At 46.0% G+C, this 12,394-nt stretch overlaps 1 protein-coding gene across 2 annotated transcripts; it reads right to left on the reverse strand.

Moving 5' to 3' along the window:
• Positions 1 to 461: 461 nt before the first annotated feature.
• CHST4 (carbohydrate sulfotransferase 4) lies at positions 462 to 10,108 on the reverse strand. 2 transcript variants are annotated; one of them, XM_004763449.3, is made up of 2 exons: positions 9,902 to 10,108; positions 462 to 2,459 (listed from the first exon to the last, which is right to left on the reverse strand). In XM_004763449.3, exon 2 carries the CDS (start codon positions 2,442 to 2,444, stop codon positions 1,290 to 1,292), a length of 1,155 nt encoding a protein of 384 aa, XP_004763506.1. In that variant the 5' UTR covers positions 2,445 to 2,459; positions 9,902 to 10,108; the 3' UTR covers positions 462 to 1,289. The 2 variants fall into 2 exon arrangements, with proteins under 2 accessions (XP_004763506.1, XP_004763505.1); XM_004763448.3 differs by lacking the exon at positions 9,902 to 10,108 and adding an exon at positions 9,723 to 9,886.
• Between the last annotated feature and the right edge of the window lie 2,286 nt (positions 10,109 to 12,394).

Consider the following 12,394-nt stretch of genomic DNA (forward strand, 5'->3'; position numbering starts at 1 on the left):
CAAAGACATTTGGAGAGGTGACCTGGAAGGGCTGCACAGTGCCAGCTGTACTAGACCAAAGGTCTTCTGGCTGAGGAGCACATTAAAAGAACCCTTTGTGGGGCGGCTGGGTGGCTCAGTGTGTTAAAGCCTCTGCCTTCGGCTCAGGTCATGGTCCCAGGGTCCTGGGATCGAACCCCGCATCGGGCTCTCTGCTCGGCAGGGAGCCTGCTTTCCTCTCTCTCTCTGCTGCCTCTCTGCCTACTTGTCATCTCAGTCTGTCGAATAAATAAATAAATAAATAAATAATTAAAAAAAAAAAGAACCCTTTGCCCAGACTCTAGGGTGATATATACAGTTATTATCACAACTCACACCTCACACAAGAAAGGGCTTAGTTGCTAGTTGCCTAATTTCTACAGATTCTTAAAAGCACAGTGTGATAGTCAGTTATCGATCAGTCTAACAGCTAACACCAAATATTGTCTTAGCAATTTTTTTATGTGTAGGTAATATCTAATCCAAAAGTGTAAAAAATCTGTAAAGATGCTTATGCTAGGTTAGGATCCTATAAGAATTAGTTAGCATTTACTACTAAGTAATTAGAAAGCATAACCAGGGGAACTCCTAACAGAATCCTGTTTGGAATTTTAGCGTGAACGGATGGCAGCTTCACAAGTCAAACTCTTCCACGGGTTAGGCAAACTCTGAGGGAAAATGACGTCTGCGTCAGGGACAGCCACCCCCGTGAACTTAAGAGCTCGCTCTGTTGTGCAGGGATCTTATTTTGTATTTGCACTAACGGATAGCTGACGGCCTGGCTCGTCGTAAGCTGCCAATACTGTTCTCTGTCCCCTTTTTGAATCCACCAGGAGTTCCGTGGGCTCAGAGTTCACATCCCTGTGGAATGTGCTGGTGGGCTCTTCGGCAGGAGACCCATTTCCCTGGTTTTCCTGTCTCTTCCCTTTCCCGCTGGGTGAGATGGGGACAGAAAAGTTTATGGATCTACTCCACTCATCTGTGTGGTGCCGAATAGGACTCCAGGCCACCAGGTCTTTGAGGTATCCATGGAGAGGAAGGCCAAAAAGAGAAGAAAGGCGATACTCCTTTGTCAGGGGCGGAATATGCTGCCGAATCTCTTCTAGGCCTGAGTAGAGACACGAACATTTCTCAGCCTGAGCAGCTTGTGGGTGCGACTCAAGCTTCCACGTACACGGACAGAGATGTCATTAAGGCTCAGAAACCTTCAGTTAACTCGCCTGAGGCTGGTGCTCGCTGGGAACAGACCCTCTTCCGCCCTCTTGGTGGACTTACTTGGAGGGAGTCCATGCAGACAGAAGGTCCAGGGACAGGTTTTTCTGCTCTTGCTCCGATCTGACAAGGTGGTAGCCCAGCAAAGTCATGGTATCATTGCAGACTTTCTGAAGCCGAGAAACCTTCTTGTAAGGCAACGTCCAGCGCCAGGCCTGGGAGACGTTGAGGGCATTCCTGGCATTAGTGTGGAAGGCGTGACTACCCATGCCCTTGCCTCTAGTGATGTTGTACACCCAGGTCTGGAGGTGAGGCAAGAATTTCAGTCCCACATATTTATACATTTGGGCAGTCTGGCCAGTGGGGTCCCGGACCAGGTCCTCATAGCGTATGAGCATGTAGCGTTGCCTCAGGGCTTTGGGCAAGGACTGCACAGCCTTATAGATCTCCAGCTGGCTTTGGCAGATGACCTGCATCACAGAGTAAGGCTGATCCTCCTCCTTGAGTTCCTCCCAATGCTCCCCCAACACAGTGCGGCTGTCAAGCCTGAGTTCCCCAGTGGTGCGTTCTCGAGAACGGAACACCGCCCGGGGGTCCCGTACCAGGTGCACAATGTGCAGATTGAGGGAAGGGTCTCTCAGCAGTGGGTAGAGCACCTTCAGGTTGAAGAAGCGTACCTCCTTAAGCACCACGTGACTGTAGGAGCGACAGGCCTTCTCTACCACCTCAAAAGGCTGCTGACTGCACAGAAGCTTGCAGTGAGCCTGGGGGATGATCATATCCCGGGAGAAGACGTTGCAGGCGGGCGGGGAGCACAGGGCCCTGCTGTTCTCCCACTGGAAGAGGCTGGACTGTCTTCGAGGACCGGGTTTCATGTAGGCATCAAAGACACTCATGTCACACAGAAAGACAGCACGGATCAGGTCCCTCACTGCCATCTGCAGCCTCCAGGCGGTGCTGTGTGTGAAGGTCATCCAGATGTGCCAGGCGGGCTCCATCAGGTAGAAGACGTCCGGGTGCTGTGCAAAAAGCTGTCCCACAAAAGAAGAGCCAGAGCGCCAGGAAGACAGGACCAGCACGTGCATGGGCTTGGGCTCCTCCTTCGTGGACAGGGAGTTGAAGTTGTGGCCATACAGATGGAACAACAGGGCAAAGATGGCCATCTGGGAAATCAGAAACAGCAGTGGCCTCATTTTTTTGGGCGGTATCATCATGGCGAAGTGGAAGAGCTTTAAGAAACAAGGAGAAGGGCTGTGTTAGGCTTCCATTTTGGTGTCTGCCTTCCATTCCCTTTCTTCTTTCATTCCCTTTCTTCCATTCCCTTCCATGTCCCTTTCAAATGACAAAGCCATTTTGTCCCCCCCGACCCCCAGCAAGGAGCAACCTAGAGCGCTGGAAACTTCTGGCAGCCAACTATGCAAATCCTTTGAATCAATTCCCATCCCTTGTAGTTAGTGTGTCAATAAGTTCTATTTATTTTAGGCTCTTTACTCCCTTTCTCCTGGACTTTCTTGTCCAGTGAGCTACCAAAAGTGCCTGAATGTAGCCATATTTCATCGACCTAGAGGAATAGCTCCATTCTGACAGCTTGGTGACATGCATGCCTCTACACAGGCCACTTAGGCAAAGCTTAACCACAGTCTGACCAAATTTTGGCTGAATGCTCTGTGATTCCTTCTGAAACGAAGGACGATAAGCTGACTTGGGAGGAATGAGCTCACGGCCACCGTTCACCTACCTCTCCTGTCTTGAGGGAGATTGCCGTAGGCCATTTCTCATTACCTTCCTTCATCTCAACCAAGCACAGGCTTCAGTCCCCTGAAGGATACGGTTGCAGGCTGTAAAACTGTTTGGCTCGAGTTTGGAGCTGTCTCCTCAGTGACAGAGCCAATTGCCCATGGCACCTGTCCTCTGGCCCCCTCTGGTTTGGCATCATCCTGTAGGTTTAGGGACAGGAGGAACCGGCCCAGTGCTGACATCTACATAGCTTGGAAACTGTCTGAATCTATTTAGCTTGAACTGTTGTCTCCTTAATAGCTGACTCGGTGGCAGTGTGGCAAGCCAAGCTAAGAGCTACAGTTACCTGTGACCTGTTAGCCACTCTGCCGCTGCTTGGGGGAATGCTTAACTGCTTGACGCAATCCAATCAGGGCATCTCAGTACAGATGGCCAGGTTATGTACTGCACAACCCTAGAGAATGCCATCTCCTCAAAATTTTAAGATATTTCTTATTAAAAAATGTTTTCGTAGGGGATAGTAAAGTATTTTGGTCCAACAGAATAAGAACATTAGGATGATTTTCCAGTTGTTAGATGTTAAACATCTAGAGACGGGCGCCTCAGTGCTTAGTCAGTTAAGTGGTCAACTCTTCATTGAGCCCCATGTTGGGTTCCATGCTCAGTAGGGAGTCTGCTTGGGATTCTCTCTCTCCCTCTCCCCGCTGCTTGTGCATTCCCTTGAAATAAATCAAATAAATAAATAAATAAATAAATAAATATAAAATCTTTTAAAAAAGTATCTAGAGAAATGAATTCTACTTAATAATTCACACCAAGACTCATACAGACTGGTGGCAGCCCTCAACTTACTCCCTTTATAATCAAGGCTGAAAAGACCATGGTTCCCAGTGCCATGCTAGAATGTTATTCTCAGGGTTTTTTTTAATGGTTTAAGGTTAAGGGTTCTTTAAGGGTTAAGATGAATCTGGATCATTTTGGATGACTTTGTAGCACAAACAACTACTGAGAGATAGAATAGAATAGCTTTTTCAAACAGTGTAAAATATTAATAGTAGCAAGGTGCTAGTTTTTTTAAAAAAATCTTATTTTTACGTAATCTGCATACTGAATATGGGGCTCAAACTCACAATCCTGCAATCAAAAGTCCCGTACTCTGATGTCCATGACTGAGCCAGCCAGGCACCCACAGGGTGCTAATTATTATACACCCAAGATATTTTTCCTTCCAGCTTTAAAAAATGAAATACATTAGGGATGTCTGGGCAGCTCAGTCAGTTAAGCATCTGCCTTGGGTTTAGTAATCCTGCTTCTCCCTCTCCCTCTGCCTGCCACTCCCCCTGCTTGTGTTCTCTCTCTGTGTAGAATAAATAAAATCTTTTAAAAAAATAAATAAAATAAGGCTTCCTACAATCCTGCATGCATGCAGGACCAACCTAATGGGAGCACGTACCGGCCTGAGTCTCTAGCCTGTCACACTGCCAGTCTTTAACAGGTGTCGGCGGGGTGCGGGGGGTGGAGTACTATGACAAGCAGTTACGTCTGTGGATGAAGATTATAGCTGTAAATTAGAAAACTTCTAGAGCTGTTTGTAAACAGGGTTAATGATATGCCTTAATGACAGGTCACAGTATTTTTCTGGGGGATAGAACACCTAAGAATTTTACCAGCCGCTGAATCCGTAACCTCCACTGGACTCACAGCTAGGATGAATCTGCTCGCTGGTGTTTGGTGGTTACTGTACAGAGAAAGTCTGCGCCAGTCCATGTCCCCCATCTGCCCGTTTCCCACCTTGCACCCAGGTAGCAACTGGGTTTATTTTTTATGTGTCTTTTCCTTTGCTTTCTACACACCCAAGAAAATTCAAATGTACGTGTCGTCTTAATTTTCCCCCTCTTTATAACAGAAAACGTAGCAAGCTCTACACACCTTGCTTTTTTTTAACTTTATAGTGTGTCTTGGCGAGCTTTCCATGCTAGCACATAAGGCACTTCCTCACTCCATTTTACCACCACATAGAGTTCTATCATGCAGATACACCACAATTTATTTAGTTGCCTCATTGCTTGGCTCCCAGCTTATTTCCAGCTCTTTTGCCATTCAGAAACGTCGGTAATGACCTGATGTTTATACATCATTACACATTTATGTAAACTAAATCCCCAGAAGGGGAATTGCGGAGTCAAAAAATACACGTGGGTGTAGCTTTGCTATCTGTCACCCAGATGGTCTTCATACTTGCCACAAACCATTCATTATATCCAGAGCTGCAGAAATTCTAGGGTGTAGATTTTCAAGGAGGAATATATAAATATAAAAGCAAGTTTATAGGTTGCTTCCTGAAGAGATGCAACATGCTTCCCTTGGAAGTCCCCTGAACCTTCTGGGAAGTATGTACTGACCCAAGCCAAACCTTGTGCCATAGAAACTCTTCTCTTGCATTCATTACAACAATGTATTTCCTCCTTATTGCCAAAAGGATCCAGTGAGGGTCATCTCTCCTTCATGGCCAAGATTACTTTGCTATATGCCAGGGAAATGTCAGTGAGTGGTAATTCCTTCCTTTGCCCTGAAGGTTAGAACAGGAGAAGCTAAGATATGCTCTTAGGTCTTTCAGACTCAAGCCCAAGAGGAAATGATTAGAAACGAGGACATTATTAATAACAGCCCAAGATTGGCCTCCTCTACCCCTACCTCCCAAAGACTTAGGAAATGACTTTAGCAAGAGATCCTCTCCGAAAGGTACTGTGATCATCTGGAAAATTGTGGAACAAAGATAGGAAACAACAGAGCAAGAGAGAGAGAAAAGTAAAGAAAAGGACTTGACCTTTGCACATTTATAAGGAAAGCATGGTAGAATTTTATATGCAGGGCCTGTAATCAACTCACAAAGAAACTAACATTTCTTAAGGATTAGGAATATAGATCTTTCAGAATTATACTCTCTCCCTAATCCTGGCTTTGGACCAACTCAGTGTCCTGAGCAGGATTAATGGCTGTAAGTCCTCCCTGCCTACAAGTAGCTCCTGGCTTCATGCCTGTTCCCTCCCAGAGCTGGAGCCACGCCTCCTGACCCTGTCCCCAGTTATCCTCAGGCTTTAGTTGTTCACAGTTCTCAGGAATCCCCATGGAAACCCTCTGATTTCTTTCTCTGCTTTGTCTTACCATGAGCATTCACCCTGGCCAGGAAGAAAATATGCTTTTGAAAAGTGAGTCCCATCTCTTGTCACTGGGATCTAGGTACTTCCTGGATCTAGGCAACCCATGATGGGGCTAGCCAGGACAGCCAAGAAATACCACAGGCAAAGCTCATGTCTGCAGAGATTGTAATCAGCGGTAGAGATGGATATTCTTTTTTTTTTTTTTTTAAAGATTTTATTTATTTATTTGACAGAGAGAGATCACAAGTAGGCAGAGAGGCAGGCAGAGAGAGAGGAAGGGAAGCAGGCTCTCCGCCGAGCAGAGAGGCCGATGCGGGACTCGATCCCAGGACCCTGAGATCATGACCCGAGCTGAAGGCAGCGGCTTAACCCACTGAGCCACCCAGGCGCCCAGAGATGGATATTCTTGAGGGCCTTGGAGAAGCGAGCTAATGTGGCTCCATGAAGAAAGGGCAAATTGGGTTTTTTATGGCAGTCTCCTCTAATCTAACTTCCACCTCTCCCCTTGTCCTGCACTAACCTCCTCTATAATCCTTGGAGTTGGTAAGCGTTTGTGAGAAGTGTGTGTCACTACTCCATTTCTGAGTCCCTGGTCCACCTTCCCAAGTGTTCTTTCCTGGATGTTGCGTTGCAAGCTTGAACCCCTCCCTCCCTGCTGTCAGAATCCCCACTGTGCTCATCTCTGGCCTGGCCTTTGACAGTAAGTAAGTAACCTTTTTCTTCTATCTCTCAAATTCCCCATCAACCACTGCTGCCAAAGTCTGTCTTTTCTTTTTTTTTTTTTAATTTTTTATTTTTTATAAACATATATTTTTATCCCCAGGGGTACAGGTCTGTGAATCGCCAGGTTTACACACTTCACAGCACTCACCAAAGCACATACCCTCCCCAACGTCCATAACCCCACCCCCCTTCTCCCAACCCCCCTGCCCCCAGCAACCCTCAGTTTGTTTTGTGAGATTAAGAGTCACTTATGGTTTGTTTCCCTCCCAATCCCATCTTGTTTCATTTATTCTTCTCCTACCCACTTAAGCCCCCATGTTGCATCACCACTTCCTCATAAAAGTCTGTCTTTTCTAAAGCACAAGTCTATCAGTCCCCTCGTTCCGTAACTTTCCAGCACACGCAGGATTAAATCAAAATCCCCAAGATTTGTAGCCTGGGGCCTTCATGGTCTGGTCTTTGATCCCCTGTCAGTCCCCTGCTTTTCAGCACTTTAGGTGCCAGACTTGACTTTCAGTTCTTTCCTGTTGTTTAGAAGCCCTTCCTCCCAAGATGGAGTTCTCTAAACTTTCTCGAGTAGCACCCATCTCTCATGCTATAGTAAACAGCCATAGAAGAATTTATTTCTACCTCTGGGCTGCTGTAACTTAAGGGTAAATACTATGTCTTATCTTGTAAGTGATTAAGACTCTTTAAATACTTGTTGACTAAATCAGCAGTTGAACAGGGGGAAGAGGAATAATGGCTGGAAAGCAGATAACTGAATGAGATCCTTTGAGAAAGGGAAACTTTTTAAAATGCACATGTGTGTCTCTGTAGTATCAGTTACTAAAATTTAGGTGATTCTGTTGAATATTGACCAAAACTATCTCAAGTGTATGGAGCGAAATATTAAAGGCAGAGATTTGATGGTATGGCACAGTTAACCTTACTCCAAAGGGGGGGGGGGGCGTTCCACAGTGAGTATGTATTAAGGAAAGCTACAAATAAAAAGCCATGAACACTATTTTTTTTTAAACTAATAAGAAACAGAAGGAGGCCATCTGGGTGCTCAGTCGGTAGAGCATCTGACCCTTGATTTCGGCTCAGGTTGTGATCACAGGATTGTGAGATCAGCCCTGCTCAGCGGGGAGTCTGCCTCTCTCCCTCTCTCACCCTCTTCCTAAATAATTAATTAATCTTAAAAAAGAACTAAATCTTAAAAAACAAAAAAGAAAAGAAATAAAAGCGTACTCCAAGGCACAAGACCACTCAGACAGACTACTTCTGTTGTCTAACTAGCTAAGTTAGGAAAAGAAAAAAAAAAAGAGAGAAAAACCTCACCACATCCTGTCATCATCGACCCCCGCCCCCCAGCCAATACTTTAAAAACAGGTTGTGCCAATGAGGGGTGAGTGGTATATTCTTAAAAAACACTATCATCAACATGATCTCACCCGGGAGCCTGGATGACCCCCAAATGGGTACTGTGTAGTTCTTTTAGAAACAAAATGAGCGGGGGCGAGGGGGTGCGCCTGGGTGAATCAGTCGTTTGAGCCTCTGCCTTCAGCTCAGGTCATGATCTCAGGGTCCTGGGATCGAGTCCCACATTGGGCCCCCTGCTCAGCGGGGAGCCTTCTTCTCCCTCTCCCCGTGCCTGCCTCTCTCCCTGCGACAGAGAGAAAGAAAGAAAGAAAATGAGGAATTCTGAGGGGAAAAATAACAGGCAGCAATTTAAAGAGCCCTGGATTCCAGCCCCTGGCACATTCCTAACTTAGATCCCCCAGGGAGATTATGCTCCCATAACCCCAAATTACAGATGGCAGAAGATATTTTCACAAACCGAGAATTCAGAGTTGAACTGGAGAAACCGAAATCCAGACGTACACCTACAGACCCAGAAAAACCACAGGTATAAGCACCTGGGTAAAGGTGACCCTGTGGTAACAAACACTGACCAGACCGAAAGCGCCAGGAGGGTTGGACCCGGGCCGCCACCACTTCCCTGTCTCCAGTCACCACTGTCTCCAGTGTGCCAGAAACAGCGCCTGCAGCATTTACCGAATGATGACCAAGTAACATCATCTGTAGAGCAGTTTTTAGTGCTTGAGCGTGATGCGGGTGAGGAAGGTAGGCAAGATCGTTTTATTTTGCGCATATAAATGTATTTCACTTCCAATTAGAAGCCCTAGACTGGTCTGAGGCCCGATGGGACAAAAGTCTCTTCTGCTTCGGCTGTTGTGCCTGCCTCATAACTTAATCTTTCACGTCCAAGTAGCGCTCCGCAACTTTGAAAGCCCGTTCAGCCACAACCACGACAGCTGATCATGACACGGATAATCCACACACTCATTTTTCAGAGTAAACTGAACCCTAAGTGATGGACTCAGTGGTGGCAACAGCCCTACCAGAGTCAGACCCCAGGTCCGTTGAGTGTCAGGGATGAGAGCATTCAATGATCACATCACACCCTGCCTGAGCTTGAGAAAACCTACAGCTCCCTCCACCTCCCGTCTGCCATTCTCTAGCACCCGAGCAGAGAAGCTCCAGGAAGTATAGAAACTTGAACTCAGAAGCCGGGATCGGAGTAAGTTAGATGCACCAGGAGATCATCTACGGAACATCTATCAGGATAGCCCCACTGGCATTCTCTGCTTTTTCAGATCCTGTGAGAGATGGGGCTGGGTGGGGACGAGGGAGCTACTGGCAAGCAGCTTGTGCTTTTTCAGGAAGATTCTCCAGGTGACTCTGATTTCGCCATCCTCCACAGCCCCCCTTCTCCAGTGCCTGTAAAATCCTTAGCTCAGCTGGGGGAGCTTTTCTGATACTCCGTCCGGAGCCCTGGGACAATGGCCCCGCTGCGGAGTGGTGTATAGAGAAAACTCTTCTTACCTTGATAATAGCTTAGGCTTCTCCACTCCTTGAGAGAGGCTCACGGCTAGCCAAGTTGTGCTTTTCTCCTCTGACTCACCAACTCCCCTATCGGCTTCCTCTTCCTCCTTGCATTTTGCATAACCATCCTTACTCAGAACAAATTCCACTGCCCTCTCCCTTCTGCCAGAGTGACCCACCTTCCAAGACGGTGTTGAGAAAGCGCTCACTCCCGAGTAGCCTTGGTATTAGCAGCTTCAATCCGGAGAGACTCAGGCGCTGGGAGAGTCTGTTCCCGGTAGACCGGGAGAAGCAAAGGAGGAAGCGTCCTCTCCTACGACGGAGCTGATGCTGGAAGGCAGGCTCCTGGAAGGCAGCTGAGAGGGTTAACTCCCTTAGGACAGGGCAGTAAAAGAAAAAGGAGACCTGGGAGATGAGGTCGATAGGGAAATCAGAGACAATTACAAACCAAATACCCACAAGATCTTAACCCTTGTTCTTCCCTTAATCTTATCTCTGTTGCAAAAAAGAGGACAAAAGCTGAATGCTATTTCTGGATTGTACCTGCCTGCTCAAGCCACTGGATTTAGGGAGATAACTTTTTTTTTTTTTTTGGCCTCTGTGTCACGTTCAAAAATCTTCCACCCTTCCTATAGGAGATTTTTAACTAGATAATTAGCTACATGAAATAGCTAAATATATGGGAGGGCAAAAATCTAGTGGCATTTAGTGCAAGAAACGTAATTACCTCCACAAGAATAAAAGAAACAAGTTATTAAAACTTGTAGCTTCTTACTAACTGCGTGGCCTTTGGCATATCACACACCTATTCTGAGCTACTTCACATGATCCTTGTGAGTGTAAACAACAGAGGAGAATCCTCAAGTAAATGTAAATTGCAGCCAAGTGTAAAAGCCACTGACTTTGCATTCAGACATCTGGGCAAGCAAGTCCTTCCTACCTCTCCGAGCCCCGGACTATCACTGTAAAATATATACCTACTTTATAAAATTCTTGTGAATGTTAGGGCAGGATTAATGCATGTCATACCCCTAATACAATATTATGACAATAATGAATTAAAAAGTGGTAGTTAAGGGACGCCTGGGAGGCGCAGTTGGTTAGACATTTCAGCTTTTGGTTTCAGCTCAGGTCTGACCTCAGGGTCAGATGCGTCCCAAGTCCAGCTCCCCGCTCAGCAGAAAATCTGCTTCGGTTTCTCTTACCCTCTTCCTCTGCTCCTCCCCACTGCGCTATCACTGACATAAAAACATAAATGTTGAGAAAAAGTGATGGTTAATCATAGTACCTTTTTCTTCTTGCTCACTCGCTGGCCCACTTTCTAGGTTTGAAACAGAGAGCAGGCAGAGTTGTAGGAGTTCTAGGATAATCTAGAAAGCATCTTTCCTGGTTTCCCTCAGCTGAGCCTCCTCAGGCTTCAACACTGGCACAGATGACCAGACCTACAGTGGTGGGATTTCAACTGTATGGCCCTCCCACTCTCCCAATCACTCCCCAGCAGGAAGAAGAGACAGATTTCCTCAAACTGACTTCATGCTGTACATTGAGGAGCCAGAACCAAGCAGTTGGTGGTTCTGCTTTTATTCTTTTTATAAAAGTGAATACTTGGGACGCCTGGGTAGCTCAGTTGGTTAAGCAGCTGCCTTCGGCTCCGGTCATGATCCCAGGGTCTTGGGATCGAGTCCCACATCGGGCTCCTTGCTCCGCAGGGAGCCTGCTTCTCCCTCTGCCTCTGCCTGCTTCTTTATCTGCCCGTGCTCGCTCGCTCTCTCTCCCTCTGTCTCTGACAAATAAATAAATAAGATCTTTAAAAAAAAAAAAGTGAATACTTATTCGTTATTTAAAAATTTGGAAACTACAAAATGTGTAAGGAAGACAATATAAATCCCTTTAGATTTTGCTGCCCAGAGAAAATCACTCTTGATCTTTTTTCCCCAGACATGCAGAAGTCTATATTATTGAGAACACCCTGGAAAATAAAGATTTATACTTGTTTTCCCTTTGTCTTTATTTTAAAACATCTAGAATTACAAAATTAGAATAAGGGCAGGAAGGTACAATGTAACAAGTAACATAAAGGAACTGCCTCTTAAAAAAAGAAACCAGGACATTCATTATCAGAGCTGTTTCACTGCGTCCCTCCCCTCCCACAACCTCCTCCTGCCCTTGTTACTCAAAGATCACTGATCGCTGTCATGTAAGTGGTTCATTGCTTTTTCTTATGCTTTGTCATCTTTTTTATTTTTTTATTTTTTTATTTTGGGGCGTGCCTGGGTGGCTCAGTGTGTTAAACCTCTGCCTTCAGCTCAGGTCATGATCTCAGGGTCCTGGGATCAAGCCCCGCATCAGGCTTTCTGCTTGGCAGGGAGCCTGCTTTCCCCCCTCTCTCTCTGCCTGCCTCTCTGCCTACTTGTGATCTCTAAATGTCAAATAAATAAATAAAATCTTTAAAAAAATTTTTTTTTGTTTTTAAGTAATCTGTGCATCTACCATGGGGCTCAAACTTACAACCCCTAGATCAAGAGTTGCACGCTCCACCAACTGAGCCAGCCAGGAGCCCTCTGCAGTCTGTCATCTTAATCAAGACAATTAAAATTTCCCCAATTTGAGCTTTATGTAAGTAGAATCATAGCATATGTGCTTTTTTGATTTTTGGTTTTTTTGGTTTCATA

The sequence above is a fragment of the Mustela putorius genome, unplaced genomic scaffold, assembly GCF_011764305.1.
Source record: "Mustela putorius furo isolate JIRA1106 unplaced genomic scaffold, ASM1176430v1.1 tig00000174_pilon_pilon_pilon, whole genome shotgun sequence".
Classification (NCBI taxonomy): Eukaryota; Metazoa; Chordata; class Mammalia; order Carnivora; family Mustelidae; genus Mustela; species Mustela putorius.

Excerpts from the sequence above, each read along its gene's own strand:
- CHST4 (XM_004763449.3), bottom strand. The coding sequence starts at position 2,444 with ATGATGATACCGCCCAAAAAAATGAGGCCACTGCTGTTTCTGATTTCC.